Genomic DNA, 24407 nt, shown 5'->3' with positions numbered 1-24407 from the left:
AAAGCTCAAGTAGCACTGAGGTAAAGATTTAAGAGGCAGGGTCTATATAGACATCCAGCAATTTGTTTCAGGAGGTTAACGTGTTTCTCAAAGGTTTTTAACTGTTGTCTTATCCGATGAAATGATTTGATTACCATTATTCCACTTATATTAGTGACATTTATTAAAGCCTAAGCCAGGGAAAATCTTAGAAGGAAAAGGGTAGAGGTGGAGGAAGCATATTAAAACAAGAATGTTCCTGTTGGGAGATTTTCAGACTTTTAACCTTTGCAGGGAATCCTATGCCCTCCCCCTCACATCCGACATCGTTCCCATCCCCGTGGCACGGCACCCCGTTGACAGAGTAAACTCTGGACTCAAGCTTCCTACCTTTGCGTCTCAGTTCTGCCCCGATTAGCTGTGTGACCTGGGCAAGCTACACAACCTCTCTGAGCCTGAAGTTACTCAGGAAAAGATAAGAGATTGAGATAGTGTAAGATATGCTACTACACTTGCAGGATTCTCGTGAGGACCCAATGACTAATGCACTTCGAAGAGAGGCTAGCATGTCGTAAGTACTTGGTAAAATTTGGTTGTGATGATGATGATGGCCGCTTTGAAAAACTCAGCTCTAAGATGATCAAAACACGGAAACACGCAAAATGCCTCGGTAGGGGAGCTGGTCCCTGGTTCCTACACTTCCTACCTTACTGCTTCAGGAGTGGGATTATCATGGGCTCTTTTTCCTGCAATGGGGACACCATGTGTACTGAGTCTCTAGTTCAGCGACGTCCAATAGAAGTTTCTGTGATGCTGGAAATGTCCTGTCTCTGCGGAATCCAATGCAGGAACCACTAGCCACATCTAGCTATTGATATTTGAAAAGAGGCCGAGTGATACTAAGGAACTGAAGCTCTAGTTTTATTCAATTTAAATTCATTTAAATTTAAACAGCTTTGCATGGCTAGTGGTTACTATACTGGATAGTGCAGCACTAGTTCCTTAGTCTTTGTATCATAAAGGTAAGGTTTTCCTTCTTTTTCCCTTAAATAAAGAGAAGCTGGTGTCAGACCAGACCAGACTGCTGTGGCAGCCAGTTAACTGGGATTCAGAAAAGACCTGGATATTGAAATGAACAAGTGAAGCACATGCATTTGATCAGACTAACCCCCCATATTGGGAGAGGGGGCTATTTTTAAACTTGAGCCCCCAGCTTATTACCTGTGGTCAGGAGCAACTGCAGCCCCTTTGGCTGGGAAAAAACTCCTGGGCAACTGCGTGTAAACAGTTTGACAAGCCCTGAGGGCTGGACGTGTTTAACAGCCCTTTAGCTGGTGTGGTTTAGGATTAGCCCTGCTGCCTCTCCCCGGGGAGGACACCTGTCAAATCCTGCCTCACCTTTCTCCTGCACACTTGTGGCCAATTTGCTATTCCCAAGCCTCTTGAGAGGAGCCGGCCACCTTGTTAAGTGGAAGATGATCATTATATTTGGATGCTCAGCACTTTCCCTTGGCTGGTGCTCCAAAGCCTGAGAGTTCCACAGGCTGGCCACATCTGACTTCTGAAATCCATTCATTCCGGCAAATTGCAGAGGGATCCAGCCTCTCATGAGGTAAGACTAGAGGCCCTGCAAGGCTCAATCCAGCCCTCAAAGCCTGAGAAATATCTCTTAGGCACCTATTATGTGCTAAGGTCTACCAGAGAGACAAAAATCAACAAAAGGCTTATTTCTTGCCCTTATGTAACTGAAAATGGGGGTTGGAGTAGGTTGGGGAAACGAATGACAACACAGTATCTTGTTATTCACGTGATGCTCCATGGACCAGCGGCATCAGCACCACCTGGGAGCTTTTTAGAAATGAAGCATTTCAGGCCCCACCCCAGACCTAATGAATAGAATCTGCATCTTAATGAGGTCCCAGGGGATTCAAATGTACAGTAAAATTTGAGAAGGCCTGCTATAGTGTACATCTAGGTTATAAGCACCATAACAGTGAGAATAATAATGGCCATTATCTATAAAGAGACTAATGCATGCTGGATTTTAAGTGCTTTCTATATATTAACACATAATAGCTTCACAACAGCCCTCTGAAGCAGATTCTATGATAGGTCCCATTGTACAGATAAGAAAACTGAGGCTCAGAGTGGTTAAGTAAATTGTTCAAGGTCACAGGGCTAGTAAGTGTTAGAACCAAGATATAAACTCTGGCCCCAGAATAAAAAATATCCAGAGATATAATTAATGTGCTGTGAAGGTCCTTAGCTTTACCTAAATAGCTTCCAAATAGCATTTTCCTACTAGTAGCAACTAGACTTAATCGTCTCATCTGTAGATGAAGGCATTTCTACCTCACAAAGTTGAGTGTAAGGATTAAATTAAACTCTGAAGGTAAAGTTGCTCACATAGCACATGGCACATAGTAGGTGCATCAAATGTCCATTACCTTCCTTCAGGCATCCTATGTCTCCATCAAGGGAGGCCTTACAAGGAATCAGACGCAGTTCTGGTCTCTTCACCTCCCTTCTCAGAATCCTTTCCAGCTCCTCACTGCTTATAGGAGAAATTCCTGACACCTTGGCGGGTCTCTCAACCTTCTTTCCTGTCTAATTTGTTGCTCTACCCAACACCTCTTCAGAACAAGGTCTGGCTTTCTGTTGTCTCACCTTCCTGCCCTCCATGGTATGCATTCTGTTCCCTTAGCAGAGAGCTTCCTTCCCTATAGCCATGCAGCATTCATTTGATGTTTTTGATACTCCCAGACCTGCCCAAGTGTGCAGCTTACTTAACCTCACTGCACCTCAGTTTCCTCATCTGTGAAATGGGGAGAGGTGAGGCTAGCTCCTGCCTCAAGGGGTACTGTGATGATTTAGTTAATACACATGAAGTATAGAGCAGGACCTGCCACATACTAAATGTTGATCAAAATCTCTTATAATATCTAAGAGGAGGTCAACCTGGTTTAAGGAAGTAAATAATAATCCCTGCCATTGACGGATCACCTGCTAAGTGTCAGTGATTGTGTGTGGCACTTACATAAGTTAGTTCATTAGTCATTGAAACAGCTCCATGAAGTAGGAATGATTATTTTTTGTGTACAGCTAAGAAAACTGAGGCCTGAAGCATGTGATCAGTAGAGCCAGTGGCAATCTAAGGGCTGTCTGAGTTGACACTGGCAACATGGCTCTTTGGGCCGAGAGCCAGAACATATAGGTTTCAGACCCAGCTCTGTTCAGTTCCGCAAGCATTTATTAAGCGCTTACTATATCCTATCCACTAAGCTAGGCCCTGGACACTCAGTGCATCCTGAGGTGGTAGGAAAGGGTTCTTGGAGGAGGTGATGCCTAAAATGAGTCTTGAAGGATGAACTGATGGGGGTAGTGAGTTGACGGAGCAGAGGGGAGGCAGTGGTCCAAGAAGAGGGCAAACCATGTGCAAGGCACTGTGGCACTGCCTTGCAAATCCACTGACTATATGCTTATGACTCCAGAAAAGTCCACTCATCCCTCTAGGCCTCAGTTTTATCATCTTCGACAGGAATGAAGCATGTTTGACATGCCTGTTCTCAGCTTTCTCTTGACTTTAAATTCCGTATCCAATGACGGAACAGTCCTTATTTTGTGAAACAACCAAACACCTTTTGAATATACACAGAAAACTAAGATTGGAAGGAAATACCCCATACGGTCTCAGTGCTTATTCCTGGATGCAGAGACTATGGGTGACTCAAAGTTTCTTCTTTAAAGTTTTTGTGTACTTATATTTTATTTAATAAGTATGTTAGTTTTATATCCTATAAACATTCATAAATATTGTAAAAAGATTCTAGAGATTAGGGATGCGAAGACAAGCACAGAGCAGGGCCTGATGCGGGGAGTTCAGACACTAGTTCTGCAACGTTAGCTGCATGACCTTGGCAAGTTAATCAACTCCAGTTAAGTTAATGTACCTCCCTCCAAAAAAAAACAAAACCAACAAACTTTCAAGAAATATAGTTACCTTCCCTCAATGCAAGCTACTTTGATGTTTTTTTAATTCAATTCTACTTAATTTTTTTAAAATGTAGGTTATAACCCACAGCATCAGGGGAAAGGGCTAAATAGTATTTTCAGCCTTGTGGGCCATTTGGTCTCTGTCACAACTAACCACAAGTGCAAAAGCAGCCATAAATAATATGTAAACAAGTGGGTATGGCTGTGTTGCAATAAAACTTTATAAAAACAGACAGTAGGCCAGGCTTGGCCTGTGGGGTATTGTTTCCCTATCTCTGCACTGCATTGGTTTAATGGCCCATTAATGGGCTGTAACCTACAGTTTGAAAAATATTGGGATTAGAGCTGCTTTTACCCCGGCCAGATGAAATAAATTGCAGCAACGTTCATGTCACAAATAGATCATGTTTTAAAACTTTGTTTCTTAAGTTAATTGTTTAGAATTCAACATGCATTTTGTTTTTCATTAGAACCATTTATATAATGGTAGGAATTCCAAGCAAGCCCACAAAAGCCCACAAGTAGCCCTGCAGAAAACAGGTCTAATATATGGTTCTCCCACTCTGGGTTGTCCCCATTCATCCATTGACTATGAATTTCTCCAGGACCCACTAGCACTGGGTGGACATTTTAGGGGACTTTTGTGCCAGATGTGATCACTGCCCTCAAGAAGGTGAGAAAGTAGCATCCTTCCTCTGGGGAAAGGCGTTCTGCACTGCTGCTTAAGATGTCAGGAAAAAACAGTCCTCCTGTCTCCTCCTTCTTGCTATTGAGGTTCCTAGGGTGTCAGCCCAAGCAGTCTTTCTGTTGGGGAGTATTCACTGTGGTGTGTAAGCCAGTCGGTTGTGAGCTGTGTGGCTAATAATGGTCAAAAGTACTGAACTGTGCAAATGATTCACTTGTGTGTTATTTATTTTTTAAAAAAGTAAAGTAGAAGAGTGTAGTGAACCTTTGTCAACTTTTTTGGGTGCTTGGAACCACTGATGACCTTACCGTTTGGAGAGTTTCCCATATTATTATTCCATAGTTCAACAAGGTAGAAATTCACCTTTCCAGACACCCTTGCTACTAGGGTGCAAGGATGTGACCCAGGCTCCACTGATTTAGAAGCAAGTGGTGTGACATAGATGGAACATGACAAGAGTGGTAGTAGAGACATTCAGCTTTCACGGGTAATGGTGACAGAGGTCCTGCTGGGAGTGGCCAAAGTTCAGCCTCAGTGGTATAAAGTCCAGTGTCTATGGCTCTGAGCAATCCTGGGGTGCAACTTGGGCACTGCTCCAGGTTGTGTGTGCTCAAAGCCTGCTTCTCCAGCTTCAACGCCCTCCAGAAGTCTTCTCTACTAAACATTTAGACTCATGGGACCATCATAGGCCACACTTGTCCTGCATGACAACATCAGACGTTCCTTTTACTGGGAGTCTTTATAACGATTCACCCAGCTGTCTCAGAGCTATCTTCTGCCCCGGTGACACTCAGGTGCAAGGAGATAAGATCCAGTTGGGTGGTTGTGAGAACTGCCCTGCTTTATGAACCCCAATATCTCTTGTAACAACTCCACAGAAGTAGCTTTCAAGGTCCCTGCAAGGGACATTGCCAGTTATAAGGATCAGCGAATTCAAAGAAGCCCAAAGCTCTGGAAGTACCATACCAAGTACTATAGATAGTACTATAGACTTGGTATTTATACCAAGTATCTATAGTACTACAAGGCCAGATCTAACGTACCAACCTAGGGTCATTCTGACCATAAGCAATGTTGCTTAGTGACACAGTTGATATTGTAATTTTTATCATGTTTCCAGGGGAACAGAGCTAGAAAATTAACCCAGCGTCAAATTCTCATGCAGGAGTGGAAAGGATTTGTTAACCCCTCTGCCTACACTGGGCCTCTCAGAGGTTTTCTTTCTGCTAAGCCGGTTCAACTCTTGCAGCTAAGCATTCCTACTAGTAGTGCTGCTTGTATCAAGGATACCTCTGCTCACTTGTGTTCTGATACACATTCCTTGATGGGAAAGAATGGGGAAGGGTTATAATTAGAAGGCTGGAAATTTTGCATAACCCTGGGTATGTCTGTTGGAGTATGTTAAAATTTGGATATCACCTGTCACATATTGATGTGCTGGGGTGATCTTTTGGGAGGGTTTCTTAGAAGATGTATTTGGGTACCATTAATTTCCAATATCTGGCATGTTTACTTTATTAACTCTATTTCCTCGAGTGTAAATTCTTCCATTTGTTAAGACTGTGCTGTTTCTTCCATTCGTTTTCCTGAAATAGTTGGTGATTGCTGATTGCATACTCATGTTTGCGGTTGAGATTTCCCTGGTAGACAGAGGGAAACAGATGTCTGCCACATCTGTTTACACAGCTCTGCTTACAAAAGGGGTGAAAGCTGCCACTGCCTAGATATAAATTCTGGTTTGTTTCCCATGAGACTGGGGGAGAGTAAAACTACCTAATTGTCTAGTCTTCTAGGTGAAGCTGATCTCTGTTCCTCTCGGGCATTACCAGTTACTCCAGGCAACAAAACGCTCCTATTTATCCTACTCTTTTTAATTTTATGGTGACAAATTACTGATATCATTCATGGCCAAACACATCTAGGAATCACTAGTATTTCCAGTAATGATTTGGGGCAGGGAAATTTTGTCATAGATTTAAGATGATTCTATTTAAAAAACAGTAGTAGCTTCACATGACCCCTATCCTCAAAACTGAGGTGTTTACTTTATCATTACTATTTGGAAAATAAATATAGCCTAATCATAATCATACAAAATTTATCTGAGTTTTTTTTTTTTTTTCCTAAATAAAGTATCTGAGGGACTGAAAGATTTCAGAAGCTCAAAAAATAGTAGCCAAAGTTCTGGAACAACTTAAACTACAGAAATTTTATACTGGTACTGAGCTTCTTCAAAACCCCACAATGAAAAATGAAGCTATCCAAAACCAATGTAGCAACTGGAAAGCTATGCCCACATGAAAGAGTCAAATGGTATACGGAGGCCTAGTTCCAAGTACTCTAGCCAAGAAAGGCTCTTCTGACAAGCAGAGATGGTTTGAGGCACAAAACAATCCGTATTTCAGTCAACAAATATGTTCCAGGCCTTCTGCTTGGCGCGGACAAAAAGCACATAATATTCAGCTCCTGTTCTTGAAGAGTCTATGGAAAACCATATAAACACCATGGCCTTACTTGACTTTTCCAGAACAGAGATAGAGAGTCAAGGAAATGTTGCTGGATTTGGGGGGACAAAGAAGACAGAAAAAGAGAAAAAAAAACAGCTCCAAATTAGAATCCTACCTCCCACTGGAAACGTCTTATTTGTAAGTTTTGGTATGAAGCTGCTGTAAACACTTGGCTGGAAACAGAGTCCTCTCTCCTCTGAAGCCCTTCCCTGTGTGTTTTCAGACGCTAATAAATATCAATGCCTAGCCTATCATGGAACGGGAAGAAACAGCTTTTCGTCTCCAAGGAATCATACACAGGCTTCTTTAGGGACAACGATAATAACATTTTAGAGCCAAAAAACAAAAATAAAAAGAAGATGTATAATATCAGCTCCTTTTTGGTGGGGGTGAGGGGAGCTCCCCTTGTGCCAGGCATGGCACTGGATGTCTTAGCTACAGTATCTAATTCATTGCTTACACCAGTCCCAAGAGGCTGGTTTTGTTCTCATTTCACAGTTGAGGAGAAGAGTTTCAATAGGGGTGAAACGACTCATTCAAGGTCCCAGAACTAGAAGAAGCAGAGCCGGGATCCAAACCCAAAGGTCGATCTCACTCCCAAATCCATACGCTTTCCAGAGGACCGAAGTGAACAGAACTCAAAAAATGACAAGTTCTTTCTGTTTTGTGTCGTCCCCTGAAAATTCAGCCAAGGAGGAATGGAAAGACCGAGATAATTGACTCTGACAAATTCTAGGACATGTTCTCTTTACTCGGCTCCCCCTTGCAGCTCATGCCTCTTTAAAACTTGTCCCAGAAAGTTTGGAATCCTTAGATGGTCTCCCTAGACTTACAGCCACTTCAACTACACTCTGAATCCTGAAATAGATTCCGGAAGGGAAGATGGAAACTACATAACAGAAAATATAACGGGAGCCATGCAACTGTGTTGAGCTGGGGGCAGGGGGTATGTCGCACGATGAGATGTATATTTCAGAAGTTTCAGTCTGGTGGCCATGAGGATGGAGCTGGCCAGAGAATATTAAGCCTCCCGTCCAGGGAGACCATTTAGAAATCAAATGCAGTAATAGCAGTAAGAGGAAACGAGGGGCTGAACCATGCAGTGAGGCAGCAATCTGGGGAGGAAGGATTAGAGGAACGGGAGACAGCACAGACATAGCATCAGTGAGACCTACTGACCATTTGGCTGTAGGAAGGAGGGAAGGAGTGTGGGGTGAGTCCCAGTTTTCTGACCGAGGTGACTGGGTTGATGGTGATGCCATCCTTAGAGACTGGGGGCGGGGGGAAAGCAGGAACAGTTGGTTTTGGGGGAAAGATGTTGGCTTTAGTTTTGAGGTGGTTGTGGGCACTCCTGATGGACATGTTCCATAGGCAGTTGGATCAATGGATTTGTCCCTTCTTTCATCCTACAAATATTTACTGACTTTGTGATATATACCAGATGTTGAGCTTGGCATTAGGTGTGGCGTGACAACCAAAACAGATGTGTTCTGTGCACTTACGAAGCTCGAAGGCAATAAACACACACACACACATTTGCTGTGTTGGGCAGAAGAGAATAAGGTGCCCTGAGAAGAACCAGCCTGAGAGTGTGAGACTTGACAGTGGAAACTGGAAGGCTGAGCTGGATCAGGTTCTGGAGCTCAGAGGTGGTGACGTCTGGCTGGAGATGGAGGGGTTGTCATCTGCATAGAGGCGGGAATTGAAGAGTGGTGGGGTAGGTGAGTCAGAGAAACTGCCCTATGCTACAGGCTGCTGGGGTAGGGATGGGGGCTGAAGAACTAGGTACCCCAAAGGCCAAGGCCAATAGTTTCCATCCTCCCAGCCATCATGATTCATACTCATAGAAAGCAACGTCTTGGTGTGTCTGACTGAGGTTATTTTCTGCCCAGGGACCACGGGCACATTGCCACCTCTCCACTTTGGGCATATTTGGCACATGAAAATATGCACACGGCACCCACTGATTTGGCCTGGATGGCGGGAGACATGAGTAATCCTCTGATTAAGTTAATTCCAGACTGGATTGAAATATTGATGCTAACTTGGGATTTAAAAAAAAAAAAAAGAAAGAGTCAACTTCTGTCTCGCTCATCCTCCATCCTCTACTCTAAACTGAAAGCCAAGAGACATGGTTTAGGAGCCCAATTAAGCCCGATCCATCCTGGCAGAAACAGAGCATCCAGTGAGCATTTCAAAACCACTTGGAACCGTTTAACAGAGAAAAGTGCATTGAGCCCAAACTGGGAGTTGTTCAGCTATTTGCGGATAAGATCTCCAACAACAATAATAAAAGGGAACATTTATTGAGCACTTACTATGTGCTGGGCACTGTTCAATGCATTCAATCCTCAAACAGCCTTATGAAGGATTTATTCTTAGGACCTCTATTTTGTAGATGAAGAAACTGAGGCACAGGGAGGTTAAAGGCACTTTTCCAAGACACCCTGGCTTTTAATTGGAAGAGCCTGGATTTGAACCCAGAAGTCTGGATCACAGAGCCTGTTCTTTAACCACTCGAGAAACAGCGTCACTACTGCAGTAGTTAGAGTGAACAAGCCTGTGTACACAGGAGGAGGGGCCTGATTTGTGAGATGCTGGGGGGGAGACGTTCCCTTAGGAACAGGTCCACATCTCTGTGGACCTGTTCCCAGGGGACGAGGGGACGCCTCCAGGCAGCCTCCTTTCCTGATGGTGGTTTGGATGCCTTGCCTCTGAGAGGGTGAAACCATCCTCAGAAAATCTTGGGATTTTCCAGGTAGAAGGCAACCTGGAAAGTGCTTAGTGCAGCTGCTCGTTTACAGATGCGGAGGCTGAGGCATGGGGAAGTGGACGGATGACACTGGGGAGCAGCAGAAGCCAGGTCAGAGGGAGCTTCCTCTTCCAGGGAGCCCTCCCTTCTTTCTCTGCCATGAGGATTCTGCTTCATGGGAACTGCTATGCTGTCTCCTGCCCACATGAGAGGCCCACTTCTGGCTGAGCGAGTGTTATGGTTTCCCCCTGAAATCCCCAGGGCAGTCAGGATGAAATGGAGATAAAACATCTCCCATCCAAGGAGCTGGTATCCCCCTAAGCTGCCTTCACAAGGAAGCCCCCTTGCACTGCAGAGGCCTCATCCCTCCAGATTCGCAGACCCTCTCTTCTGACCCAGGCCACTTTTATCCCAAACTGGACCAGCCCTATGCAAACCCATTTCAAAGATTCCACCCAGGTCTCTGATAACCCCTCAAGGTCATCTAGACCCCTCCAGTGAGTTTCTGGAAACTGGGCAGTTCTGACCCCCAGCATCCCTCTCCTCCCCCACTCCTGTACCACCCTGGAGGCAATACCTACTCACCATAAGGTGGTGTTGGCCAGAAGGGAGCCCCTCTCTTTGGCCATCCAAAGCCAACACAAGTCTTACCTTTCCACCTGGAGGTTGACTTTGGAGGGCTCCACGTTGGGATTTTCCCATTCCATCTGTGGGCAGTGCATGAAATAGCAAAGGGTGTACAGGGCCTCGGGCTCCCAGTAGAGCGCCCCCTGCTTGTGGTGCAGGGGGGTGCCGTTGCCATGGTGCTTGGCGTTGAGGGGCTGCAGGTGATGCATTGCTCGGGACACCAGGTCACCTGTGGACAGAAGTAACATTTCAGATCCTTCAGGCAGCCAAGACTTGCAGAGATGTGCCTGGAGATCTCGGCAGAGATTTCCATCCTGAGATTCCCTCATTCAATGGGAGTGGTCCCATGAGACCTCCAGGCCACAACATCAAGCAGAGAGGAAAGCATTTGTTCATTCACCACACCACTGTCAAGGGCTTACCAGGTCTGGGGTGCTGTTTCAAGCACAGAGGGCTGCTAAGATAACTCCAGTCCTGCCATTCTGGGACCCATTGTTTCTAACAAGGCACAGAAAGCCCTTTGTATGTGTCTGCTTCCGGCCTCCCTCACCTTGGGACACACCCTCTGTCACATCCTCTGCTGTAACCAGCACTGCCTTCTTTGCAGTCACAAGAACTGTCACTTGCCTTTAAGCCTGGGCATACACTATTCCCTCTATCCAGAACATTCTCTCTCTCCTCTTTTCCAGGCTAACTCCTACTGATTATCCAGGTATCCAGGCTTATATATTCATTTCCCCAGGAAGCCATCCTGGAATCTCCCGCACTCCCCTGTGTCTCATATCACACTGTACTTTCTTGGGTACAGAATTTAGAGCACTGTGTCACAATATTCTTTTTCTTTGTCAGTCGTTCCCAACAACAGCGACTCAGTCCTAAATGACACTTATTATGCGATAGCACTAGTTCATTTGATTCTCACAATACCCTATAAAGTAGGTACCTTTATAAACCCATTTTACAGATGAGGAAACAGAGGCTCAAAGAGGTTAAATAGCTTCTCAGGGGTGCACAGCTATGAGCAGCAGGGGGAGGATTTGACCCCGGCAGAGTCTGGCTCCAGAATCCACGCACTTAACTGTGCTCCTTGAGGGGCATGTTTTACTCTTCTCAGCACTGGCAAACCCTGAGAACACTCTGGTCTTTCTCACGCTTTCTCAGAAGGAAACCAGGCCTCTCCTTAATCAAACCAAAGCTGCATGCTCCCAGGTTGGCCATGGAGGGAAGATCCTCCTGTGGGATGCCGGCTGGGCCTGAAGCCCCGACTTTTCTTGGCTAAAATGGTGTTTCTCAAACTTGGATTGCTTGTAAGCGACCTTCGTGAGTGTAGCTGTATCCAAACACCACCCGTACCATTCTTCACTTAATCTTCAATGGACTCCTTTTGTTTTTTAAAATACATATATCTAAAAAGGAAACATCATGTCACTGCCATAAACGGAAAATCAGTATCACCTGCCATAAACAGAAGGTCATTGTGAAAGTTAACTTGAGGAAAAGGAAACAGCGTAATTAATTTATAGCTGAATTCTGGTCCTGCTTTCTACTGTTATAAATAACAAGTGAGAGAGTTGTTAGGGGCTCATATCAAGTGGAGCCTTTCTTCTGAAAGCAATTAGAATTAAAATAGAATTTAAAAGAGTCACTCCCATGACCAATGTTATTTAAGGCACTGCCCCTGTCCCACTGGAAATCATCTCATGCACAGTGGGAGGTGTTGTACACTTGGGGAGACACTCCTCTAAGATATCTGTGATGGTGAATTTTATGTGGCAACTGGGCTAGGCTATGGTGCCCAGTTGGCTGGTCAAACACTAGACTAGATATTGCTGTGAAGCTATTTTTTACATGGGATCAACATTTAAATCAGTAGATTTTCAGTAGAGCAGATTACCCTCCATATTGTGGGTGGGCCTCATCCAGTCAGTTGAAGGAAGGCCTTAGGAGAAAAGATAGAGGACCTTGAAGAGGAAGGAATTCTGCCTTCAGACTCACGACTGAAACATCAACTCCTACTGGAGTTCAAAGCCCCCATTCCCAATCCTTCATTGCCCAGCTGAAACCAAGCCTGAAGAGCCCACCAGTTCTCTGCCATCCAGCTGTACCTTTTAACATGACACTTTTTACCTAAAATCCAGACCCAAGAAAGTGAGGCTCAGTGAGAGGCAGGAGTTTCTCCTCTGAAGGCCCAGGGCCTGCCTTCTAGGTTACCATTTCCTATCTGAGGAAAAGGGCCACTTCCTCAAAAGAAGACTGACAAGAGGACCATTCACCCCCTCTGTGGGAGTGAGACTATGGAGATGAGGTCTCACCTGAGGGTGGAAATGGCAAATATTCCCCCTTCTCTTCCATGCCCATGGCAGACATGCTTAGTCAATCACAGAGCCCTTATCCACTAAGTGTAGATGCAGCCTTAAAAATTCGTCTTGAGGCAAGATTCCAAGTGACCACTATTTCTGATAGGAGTTGTCAGAGGAAAGGAAACTTCTATGTTGCCAGAGTCCTAAGGCCTCATCAAGACGACCTAACCAGAGTACAATCCACTCAGCTTAATATCTGAACAGTGATGCAGGAGTTGAACAGTGATGCAGGAGTTAAACTGATAGCAGTGGGGCAGGGTGGGGGGAAGTTTTGCTTCCCTACACCCCTCTGCCTCTTATCAAGCCTAACCTAGAGTCTGACCCTCCTTCTCTCCATTTGCGACAGCAGGAAAATATATGCAAGAACCTCAAAAAAAGAATCAGAGAAGGAAATTCTCTTTTAGTGGCAGGTGGGCAGGGAAGATCCCCAGGGGACCTGCAGATGGAAAATGTGGAGAAACATGGCTCTACATGAAGAACAGTCCCAGCTGCCATTCATTGAATGCCTACCCTATACCAGGCACCGTGAAAAAGCACCTCACGTGCATTGCTTCTAATCCTCACAAGGCTCTATAGGGTATGTTTATATTATTTTAGCTTTAGAGAAGTGATCTGCAACCAGGGTGATTTTGCCTCCCAGGGGATGTCTGGCAATATCTGGAGATATTTCTGGTGCCATGTCCGGGGGGCTGTTACTGCATCTAATGGGTAGAAATGTTCTTAAACATCCTACAATGCACAGATCAGTCCCCACAAGAAAGAATTTAGCCCAAATGTCAATAATGCCCAGGTTGAGAAATCCTGTTTTACAGATAAGGAAACTGAGGCTCAAGGTCACACGGCAGAGATAAGATCCCAGCCCGGGTCTGTCTGACTCTAATGTCTGTGCTCATAGCCCTACACTGACCTGAGTCCTTCTTTCAGAGACATCCTGCTGCATCTGTGGCCACAGCTCCAAGTCTATGATGGGGCCATTTGGCATTATGTACCCAAGGTTGCTCCTTTCCCTTGATTCAGTAATTCCATTTCTGGGACTCTGTCCCAATGTTAGAATCCAAAATGCAGCAAAATCTTCATGCACAAGGATTTTCACCCAAACCTTATTTACAGGGTCCAAAATTTGACAAAGAAACAAATGTTTGAAAATCAGAGCATGGTTAAATAAACTCTGGTATGTGATAAAACTTATGCAGTTACTAAAAATGTTTACATAGAGTGGCAATAAATGATGAAAAGCTTTGTGTTAAAATGGTAAGTGGGGAAAAAAGTGAAATTCAAAACTGCATACAGTGTGATCAGGATTATGTTATTAAAAAATATGCTCTGAGTAAATACCTGGAGAAAAAAAAAAGCAAAATGTTGACCAAGGATTTCTCTGCCTAGTGGGATTGTGGGTGACATTCCCTTCCAACTTTTCTGTCATTTCTGAATTTTGAATTATGGCATGTGCTATTTGGTATTATCAGAATAATAAGCTTACCGAGGTGGTGTTTAAATTTCTTGTACCTTCCATCTAGGGTCAGGTTGGGGTACACTTAATCTGTTACAATATTGCTTCTGTTTTATGTTTTAGTTTTTTGGCCAGGAGGCATGTGGGATTTTAGCTCCCCAACCAGGGTTTGAGCCTGCACCCCCTGCATTGGAAGGCGAAGTCTTAACCACTGGACCACCAGGGAAGTCCCCCTCTGTCTTTCTTGAAAGCACTCATAAAAAAGCTCAAAATAAGAAAATCAAAATGGAGTGGAGATGAGAAGAGGATCCATGTTTTGGGGCAGTGCATCACCCCTCAATTTCCCCAAGACCCTGGGAAGGCTTTGGCCTTGATTGGGCTAACCATCTCCTCAGAGCATCGTTCAGCTCACCCTGCACTTCCAGGTTTCCTGCTTTTGCTTTTGCTCTTGTTGTTTTCTCATCTTAGAGTGCCCCCCCGCTTCATCCTCTCAACTACTGACGACCTTCAAGGCTGTGATCAAATGCCACTTCTTCCCTGGAGCCCTCCAGGATGCCACAGATCAGAATCAACTTCCCATTCCCCTGTGTACACACAACACCTGCTAATAAAGTCTAACATGTTACTTGTTTAACTCAGATGTGTTTTAAGTGCCCACACATCTACTTCCCCTACTGAGCTTCACAGGCAGAGACATGACTCATTCATTGTTCTGTTCTTGGAGGAGCAGTGTAGTGTAGTGGTTAGGGACAAGCCCTCTGGAGTCAGACTGTCTGAGTCTGAGTCTCCAACCTGCCACTGACTAGCTGCATGATCTTGGGCGAGTTAACTTCTTTGTATACGGGGATGATTATGACTTTTGTGAATTTGTTGTGTGGATTAAATTGATAACATGTATAAAGTACCCAGCACTGGTTTCCTCATTTGAAAAATGGAGATAATAATAGTGCTTAACTCATAGTATGAAATGAAGCAATCACAAATCACTTAAAGCACCTGGAATAGGGTCTGGCACATCCTAAGCATATAATAAGTATTCAGCACTATTTCTTTTGCTTTGTATCATCACATCATCATCATCACCACCATCATCATCTTCATCATCACCATCTTTTCCATCATCATGACCACCATCATCATCACTTTCATCATCATCACATCATTATCATCATCATCATTGTTATCAGCCGAGTCTCTGGATCAGAGGCCGAAAGGATGTCTCTGATGAGGGCTGGCCATAGGCGATGGAATTGGCAGGGGGATTCTGTAATCACAAGCTCCATTTCAAATCCCACTCTGTATGTGCTATCTGCTGCTTCACCTGTCAGCTTCATGAACCCAAAACAACAAATCCACTTGTCACTAGCTGCACTAAGTTTGGGTGTCTGGAGTTTGGTTCTAGGAACCTACTTGAGAACCCGCTTATAACCAGGTTTCCCAAATGTCAGCCATTTGAGAATCAGCGTCATGAATTCTCACATATCTGCGTGCCGCAGGTACAGTTTATTTACTTAATATTTTTCTTTAAATTGGCTCATTCTTTCACACAATAAAGTCATTTTAAAAGGAAACTTCATATCAGTGCCATAAAAGGAAAACCAATATTTTTCTAGTACCTGTGAAAAATTCATAGCAATTAAAAATAGAAAGTGTTTTGCATATCACCTACAATCATCTCCCATGCAACCCTTTGGGAAACGCTGCTCTAACCTGCCAGACTCAAGCTATCAGTGTAGCTCCCTCTAAGCCATCTTCCTGCATGCCAGTGTGATCCCCCTGAGACAAAGGGCTGTACATTCCAACATGGGCTCCTGCCAAAATCTATGCTGTGACAGCACCTTCAATTCCTTCCCCGCTCTTCATCCTCGGTCAAAGACCACTTACTATAGTACGTTTTCAAAACCTCACACAACCCTGGGGTAGGAGGTATGATCACCCTCTTTTCACAGATCCTTGGGGATCTGAGTGATCACGTCACTTGCCCTAGGTCACACAGCAAAGATAAGGAAGCCAAGGCACTCCCCAGCATCATAAACTGCGGTTTAACTTGCCTCACTGAAACTCCTCCCCTTGAAAAAAAGAAAGACCATGCATAGCCTAGTACAAAGTAATGAGAGGAGATTTGTTTTAAAGGAGAAGGAGAGCTGGAGAAACAGGGATGGACAAGGGAAGACTGAACTCTGGGTCCAGCAGGAAACTTACCATTCATGCATTCATTCATTCATCAAATATTTATTGCATCCTACTATGTGCCAGACATTGTTCTAGGCACTGGGGATACAGTCAATGATGTTAAAAAAAGTCTGAGCTCTTATGGGGTTTACAGTCTTGGTGAGGTGGACAGAAAATAAATAAATATATAGTATGTCAGGTGGTGCTAAGTGCTATGAAGAAAATTAAAGCAGGAAGTGTGTATAGAAAGCAGTGATGCAGGGAGGGCTGAGTGGGGCTGTCATAGGAGGGCCTCTCTGAGGAGGTGACATTTAAGCAGAGGCCTGAATGAAATGAGGGAGGAGCTTTGTAAAAATCAAGGGAAAAGCTTTCTAGGCAGAAGGAGGAGCAAGTGCAAAGGCCCTGTTGTGCAGTGGAACATTCAAGAAATACCAAGAGGCCAGTGGCCACTTGACCACCTGAAAAGGTCACAAGTGCATTCTAGGGGCTGAAGGCAGCAGGACCTTCTGAAAAGATCCCATTTGCATTCGAGAGAGCCCCTTGTCCAAGCAATAAGGGCTGTTTTTCTTTCTGGTGACACCAAGGGGAGACAACCCAGAAACCTTTTTATGCACAGTTGTAAATTAATGGCCCCATTTTGATGAACTCATTGAGTGGGAACAACAAGTTCACAGTTTAGTGTGAAAAGAAAACAGAAAGAGGCATTTTTCGATGAAGCCCTCATTTTTCCCCTTTAAACAGCAGAAAGCAATTACTCTAATTAATGACTGTCCAATACCGTTTTAATTGGGAGCCTGGGGACAAGGCAGGGAATGTTGGGCAGAAGGGCTGCAACAAGATCTTGGAGGACACAAGTGTGGGATTGATGGGACCAAATGCAGAGTCGAGCTGGTACAGAGGAATGATAAAGAAGATGTGGTACATATATACAGTGGTATATATTACTCAACCATAAAAAAGAACAAAATAACGCCATCTGCAGCAACATGGATGGACCTAGAGATTGTCATATTAAGTGAAGTAAGTCAGACGGAGAAAGACAAATATCATATGAAGTTGCTTATATGTGGAATCTAAAAAAAAGAGTACAAATGAACTTATTTACCAAACAGAAGTAGAGTCACAGATGTAGAAAACAAACTTATGGTTACCAGGGGATAAGGAGGGGAGGGATAAATTGGGAGATTGGGAATGACATACACACAGTACTGTATATGAAATAGATAACTAATAAGAACTTGTATAGAACAAGGAACTCTACTCAATATTCTGTAATGGCCTATATGGGGAAAGAACCTAAAAAAAAAAAAGAGTGGATACATGTATATGTATAACTGATTCACTTTGGTGTACAAATGAAACTAACACAACATGGTAAATCAACTATACCCTGATAAAAATTTTAAAAAAACCAAGAAAACCAATAAAATAAAATAAAGTAGCCTTAACTTCTGTTCTCTCAAAAAAAAAGTGAGAACAGCCAGAGCCTCTGCTTTCCTTGTGGCCTCAGTGGAGGAGACGGGACAGACCACCTTCCCCTAGATCTACTCCTGACCTGGTTCAGGTAAGAAGACCTGGTCTGCCCACCAGACTCTAAGCATTGCCTTGCGAATTTCCTCGGGCTCACAGTTAAGAATCACCAGGCTTGTGTCAGTTTGTGGACCTTTGTGGTCTCCTGATTTAGCTTCTCATTCAAGTAATTTGACATACAGAGATTCAGCTCTAGTTCTCTGAGTTCAAAATTCAGTTTAAGGGCTTCCCTGGTGGCGCAGTGGTTGAGAATCCGCCTGCCGATGCAGGGGACGCGGGTTCGTGCCCCGGTCCGGGAAGATCCCACATGCCGCGGAGTGGCTGGGCCCGTGAGCCATGGCCGCTGAGCCTGTGCGTCCGGAGCCTGTGCTCCGCAACGGGAGAGGCCACAACAGTGAGAGGCCCGCGTACCGCAAAAAAAAAAAAAAAAAAAAATTCAGTTTAATATTTGACAAGAGTTTCATTAAGAGTTTCCCTCCCCTGTAGCATTTTCTTCAGCTTTTGTTTCACAGACTAGTTCACTGTGGGTCATTCATGTATTCATTTGACATTCAACAGACGTTTCCTAAGCTACAGGCGATGTGTTAGTTGCTTAGAATGCAAAGCTGAACTGGATGCAGAAAAGTAGAAAAAGAAAAACGGTTTGAAATGTGACTCTGCCACTTCCTAGCTGTGTGGCTCTGGGCAAAACATTTATCCTTCCAGGTCTTAGTTTTCTTATCTATGAAATGAGAATAAAAATACCTTTAATATATTTAAAGCACTTGGCATGCAGTAGGTGGTCCGGAAGTAGTGGATATATTTTCACCCCAAGCCATAACAGGCTGAACAAAGAAAGTGCTCTGGACATCACCACTGATCAAGACAGTTCTGGATTCTAATAAGATGCCCTGAGGATAGAAGCAGGGGGTATACAGGCAGAAGTCTCAGCGGGCAGGGGGGTCCTGCCATCTAGGTGCTGGTGAAATACTAGGTAACCTTTGTGAATTCTCACGTCTCTAGTTTTGAGGAGAGCATCCCCAATACATCCTACAGAGCAAACTGCGATCCTCAGACCTGGAAGGAACACAGATCTGACAAACATGATGATCTTACAGAGGTGGACTCTCATTCCACCTGTATCATATAGAAACACCTGGGCTTCCCCCAGAGACAGGGAGTCACACCTAGTGGTGAAAGCTCTGCCTTGAGAACTGGACTCAATTTCAGCCATCAGCTCACAGGTGTGGTTGATCTTAGACAAGTTGTTTGTCCCCTTCCTGCCTCCATGCCCACATCTATGTGGATAATAATGGTTACATTGGAAATAGCTCATGTAGATTTTTCATAGATCACCAGGTCAACAGCATCAGGGGCTGCTATTATTATTGTTGGTTATGAAGAAGGCCATAGTCAGGAGCTCTGCCCTCAACCCTGAACAGCCTGGTTCAAGAAGAGCAGGGATGGCTGGGAACGAACTCTTTCCATCTCGCCTTTGCTGGAACAACAGTGGTTTCTGGAATCCACACTGGCAGAGTAACCTTTGAATATGAAGAACAGCTCTCTATGTACACAGAGAGAGCAAGGCTGTATTGATTCAGACCACAGAGCAAGCCAGTCTAAATTATAGTCAGATCAGAAAAGAAGGCAATTTTATTACCTTCTGTCGCCAACGTGGCTGATCAACATGCTACTGCGCACATGTTCTACAGGGCTGACTTAATGAACGTAGGGAACCTGTTCGTAATTAGCAGCACCCATCTGTGTGCCGACAATTCATATGCGAAAGTCAACATTCAACGAAAATGACAGCATTTAATTTACAGAGCAAACTGTCCTTAGAAACAATTTACATGGCAAGCCACTCCTGCATGCTGCCTGCTTAGGTGAAGTGCAGATTTGTTTAGCAAATCCTTTCCTCCAAGAGAAGAACCGGATTTGAGCAGGGCCCCAGCCCAGGTGCTAGGAGGGGCCCTTTAAATATCGCAGGACAAACTTTTGAGACACCAGTGAAGAATGCATGGGGACCTCTTCCCACGTTGCGCCCACACAGATATGAACCAACCCGGTAGCCAGATTTGGCCTTTCCAAGGTCACAGGAATGTCTTGGAAATTCGCTGAGTCCCAAACAGTATGGCATTTCTTGAGATGTTTCCCCAAGGGAGCTGCTTGGACCGTCTACATCTGAATCCCTGGGGAGACTTTTCCTTATCCAGTTCCAATTGTTGCAGGTATCTCAAAATATCCTTCACACACATCACTACCTCAAAATAATGGGTCATCAGAGCTGCTGCTAGATCTTGCTTTATAATGTTCTAATAAAAAAGGCATAGAATTACTGTATCACAGTTTAGGTAAAAATATATTGATAACTGTATTTTAATATAATTAGCTTCCTTTATAAACTTATGCACTTTATTTTTTGCATTTAAAAATATTATTCTGAGGCAGAGTCCATAGGATTCATCAGATTGCCAAAGGGGTCCATGGCAAAAGTTTAAGAACGATCGTACAGCTGACCAGTGGCTGGAAGACCCTGTAATCAGAGGCATCTTATGACTTCAGGGGTTTGACGGGAATGCAAGCACAATTTCCAAATTCAGGTGCCAGGAAAGTAACTCTAGTGACCATAAGGACCCCCTATGGCTTGAATCGGCTACTGCTTCTCTTTTCAGAGGTGCATGTCATGTACTCAAGGGTGGATGCTTGTCCCAGGTGTACAGGGAATTTTTGGGAAGAGGCACAAGTTGCTTTATGGGTCCTGAATTCTTTTATAGTTCAGAATTTTCTAGAATATCACACCAACTCATAATGTAACATACTCTAGCATTTCTGAGTTCAATGCTCCAGTTCCATCCGGAACTAACACACGGCTATGTCATTTAACAATCAATTGGATCATAAGTAAACACAGTTTTATTTTCCTCTGGTTGGCCAGACTCAGAAAGCACAGCCCCGAATTAGGGGATACACAAGCACAGCAATCATTGCTCAAACTTGGGACACCCCAGCCTTCTTCTCTCCACCTTTCTGCCCCTTTCTCTCCCCCCTCTCTCTCTCCCCCTGTCTCGCTGTCTCCCTCTCTCTGTCTCTGTCTCTCTCTCTTTCCTTCTTTATATATCCTGAGGGCCTACTATGTGTCAAGCAGCATTCTTGGTGTTGAGGTTACAACAACAAACAAAACAAATATGTGTACTCTCCATGAAAATATATTCTAGTAGCGGGAAACAGACAATTAAAAAAAATTAGTGAGTAAACTACAGAGTGTGACTAAGGGAAGGAGGGAGGGGAATGATTGCTAATGCTTATCAGGTTTCTTGTTGGGGTGATGAAAATGTTCTAAAATTGACTGTGGTTATGTTTGTATAGCTTGGTTAATATACTAAAAACCACTGAATGATGATACACTTTAAGTAGGTGAACTGGATATGAATTCTATCTCAGTGGAGCTGTTATTGAAAAACAAACAAAAAAAATAGAGTATGTCATAGGGTAACAGCTGGGAAGAAAGGTAAAGCAGTGAAGAGGGATTAGTGTCCTCAGGGTGCTATAATTTTAAATAGGGTAGTTAGGGAAAGCTTCATTAAGGGGTAACATTTGGGTGAGACTTGAAGATAACAAGGGAGCAAGCTATGTGGATATCTGGAGGATGAGAGCGGCGAAGGAACAGTACGTTCAAAGGCCCTAAGGTATGCCTGCTATGTCCAAGGAACAGCAGGGGCCAGGGTGGCAGTGTGGCTGAGTTAAGTGGGCCTTGGGAGAGAGTGGAAGAAGATGTCTGAGGAGTACAGGTGGGCGAGCCTGGACGTAATCCTGAGGACTTTGGCTTTTCCTATGGATCAGATGGGGAGCCCGTGGAGGATTCTGAATAGAGGAGAGATGTGATCCCACTGTAGAAATTAATAGCATTTGCAGGATTTACTGTGTGCCAGGCACCGTGGTGAACCCCTTTACGGGCATTAGCTTGCTAAATCGCCACAACTATTGAGTATTATCGTTTTCTCTATTTTATAGAAAAGGAAATCGAGGCTCAGAAAAGGGTAGGAACTTGACCTATATCAGAGGCCGAGCCAGGAACTTTACCAGTCTGCCTGATTCCAGAGCTGCTGCCTTCACCATGGCCATCAGCACAGGTGTGTGTACACAGCAGGTGCTCAATAAAAGGAATCCCCTGGCTGGTTACAAAGCACTGCCCTTAGGGCAGCTGGTCGCTTGGGAATAGAGAGGATGAGAGAACCAGCGTCCACTTACTCAGCTCCGCGATGCTGCCCACGCGGGTGGCCAACAAGGATTGCTCGATGGTCCTCAGCTCAGACTGGCTGAACATGGGCAGCTCTCCCGGTTTGCTGGTCCGCTGCGGGTCTCGGTGAAGGTTCAGGCTGTCTGGCAGGCAGAGTACCCCTATGGTTGGTGGGGAGAGAGAGTGAAAGAAAAATAGATTGTTATTGTTCACTTAACCAAAGGAGGGGTGCAAAACCTTGCACAGCCTCAAACCGCACCAGGGCTGGTACCACAAAGCCAACATGGGAACCAAGGCTCTGAATCCTCTTAGAAATGATGTCTAGCTCTTTTAAAAGGTCTTTTGCTGATTTTAACAAACACGGTGGCATCCGTCTGTATGCACACATTTCCAAAGGACACAAAAGAAAATCCTCTCCTCAGACCTGGCAGGGATTCCTTCCACGCAGAGAACCCAGCGGTCACTGTCCCACTCTCTGTCCCAGAGGCAGTTGCCTCCCCGAGCGCCCTGGAGGTAGTCTCTGCTGGGATTCTTCTGAGAGCTTGCTTTACTTGCCCAGCAAATTTAACTCTGGGTGGCTGGGCTGTTATCTGTTAGACAAGGCCCTGGCTTTCTCCGCAGAGCTGTATGTCAGGAGGTGAAAAGTCCCCATGGACTTTTGTAACTTGTATGGTGAATACCCATGGGAAATCCCTGGAATCCAATTATTTTCATCCCGTCCTTTCCATTCCATGAACATTTAGCGAGAACCTGAGAACTTACTTTGGTTGATTATTCAGAAATAATCACTGTTCCCATATCCTCCCCAGCCTCCATAGGCAGAGTGTGCTTTCTTGCTCCTTGACTTTGGGCTTGACGAACTTCGGCCAAAGGTATATTAAGAGACATGATGGAACCAAAGGCCTGAAAAGCACCTGTGTGGCTGAACTTGCTCTTTCATGTTTTTGCCATTGTTATGTGAAAAACACACCCTGGTTAGCCTGCTGGTCTAAGAAAGGCGAGAGACAGACAGAGCCAATGCAGTAACCATCTGCAGCTTAGAGCTGCCCCCACAAAAGCAAATGCTAATTTAATATGTCACTGGGGTTATTTGCTACTCAGCATTATTATGGTGATAACTAACAGATACACCTACCAAGTGTCAATCACTGAGGAGACAATGAACAAGGCAGGCATTGTGCTAAGTTAGGGGCTGAGGATACAGTGATGGACAGAATACATATACTCCCTGTTCTCAATGGGCTCACAGTCTAAGTGAAGGAGATGGACTGTTACACACATAACCACAAAGTCAAATGACACATGCTCTATGGTAAGAGAAGATGAGGAATAAAGGGATATCTTAGCAGGGACCTGAACAAAAGTAGTTGTCAATAAGTAGGAAGCACTTACTGAATGCCTACAGTATTCCCAATACTGCTAGGAGATGGAAAAGAAGCAGAAGACGTATTCAAGTATAAACTCACTGGAGAAACAAGACTGCCAGTGACAAAACAACTGGGGTACAATAAAGCAGTATCAATATACAGGTGCTGAATTATTTAAGCCACCTGTCAGGGTGAGGGGACAGACAGAACACAAAGGTCAAAATACAAGTCCACAAAGCACAGAGCTGATCTCCCTGTGCTATGTGGCTGCTTCCCACTAGCTATCTGTTTTACGTTTGGTAGTGCTTTGTGACCACCTAGAGGGGTGGGATAGGGAGGGTGGGAGGGAGGGAGACTCAAGAGGGAAGAGATATGGGGTCATAAGTATATGTATAACTGATTCACTTTGTTACAAAGCAGAAACTAACACACCATTGTAAAGCAATTATACTCCAATAAAGATGGTAAAAAAAGAAAAAACCAAAGGCTTCTCCTTTGAAGATGGGCAGGCGTGAGGTGGCACCCATCACACACCTCCTCTGGCCCCTGCTGCCTAATTAGTGGCTCCAGCCACACTGAACCAGTCACTTGTTCTGAATGTTTCGCCTTCACGCCTAACAGGCTGACACGGTGGAGAAGGCAACCATGGTAGATTTTTTTTTTATGAATAATGAATAAATGGATGAACAATGCAAATGACCATGAGATTTTCATGTTCCTATAATCAGCAAGCTGGTCAAGTTAAGTTACTGAGATTGTTCTCTAA

General features: G+C 44.5%; 1 protein-coding gene across 2 annotated transcripts in view; it reads right to left on the bottom strand.

Moving 5' to 3' along the window:
* The window catches only part of ABTB3 (ankyrin repeat and BTB domain containing 3), a 124518-nt gene extending 102088 nt beyond the window's left edge, over window positions 1–22430 (bottom strand). Inside the window, exons 1-2 of one of the 2 annotated variants that reach the window (XM_028490555.1) lie at window positions 22286–22430; window positions 10568–10772 (exon numbers count right to left, since the gene is read on the bottom strand). In XM_028490555.1, the coding sequence (XP_028346356.1) occupies window positions 10568–10772; window positions 22286–22361 (281 nt within the window). In that variant the 5' untranslated portion in view covers window positions 22362–22430. The remainder of the gene's footprint in view (window positions 1–10567; window positions 10773–22285) is intronic. The other variant, XM_028490556.2, reaches the window with a different exon arrangement.
* Window positions 22431–24407: the final 1977 nt, after the last annotated feature.

This window comes from Physeter macrocephalus, chromosome 6, assembly GCF_002837175.3.
Source record: "Physeter macrocephalus isolate SW-GA chromosome 6, ASM283717v5, whole genome shotgun sequence".
NCBI lineage: Eukaryota > Metazoa > Chordata > Mammalia > Artiodactyla > Physeteridae > Physeter > Physeter macrocephalus.
The sequence above is the reverse complement of the archived record's forward strand: the minus strand, read 5'-3'. Positions and strand labels throughout refer to the sequence as shown.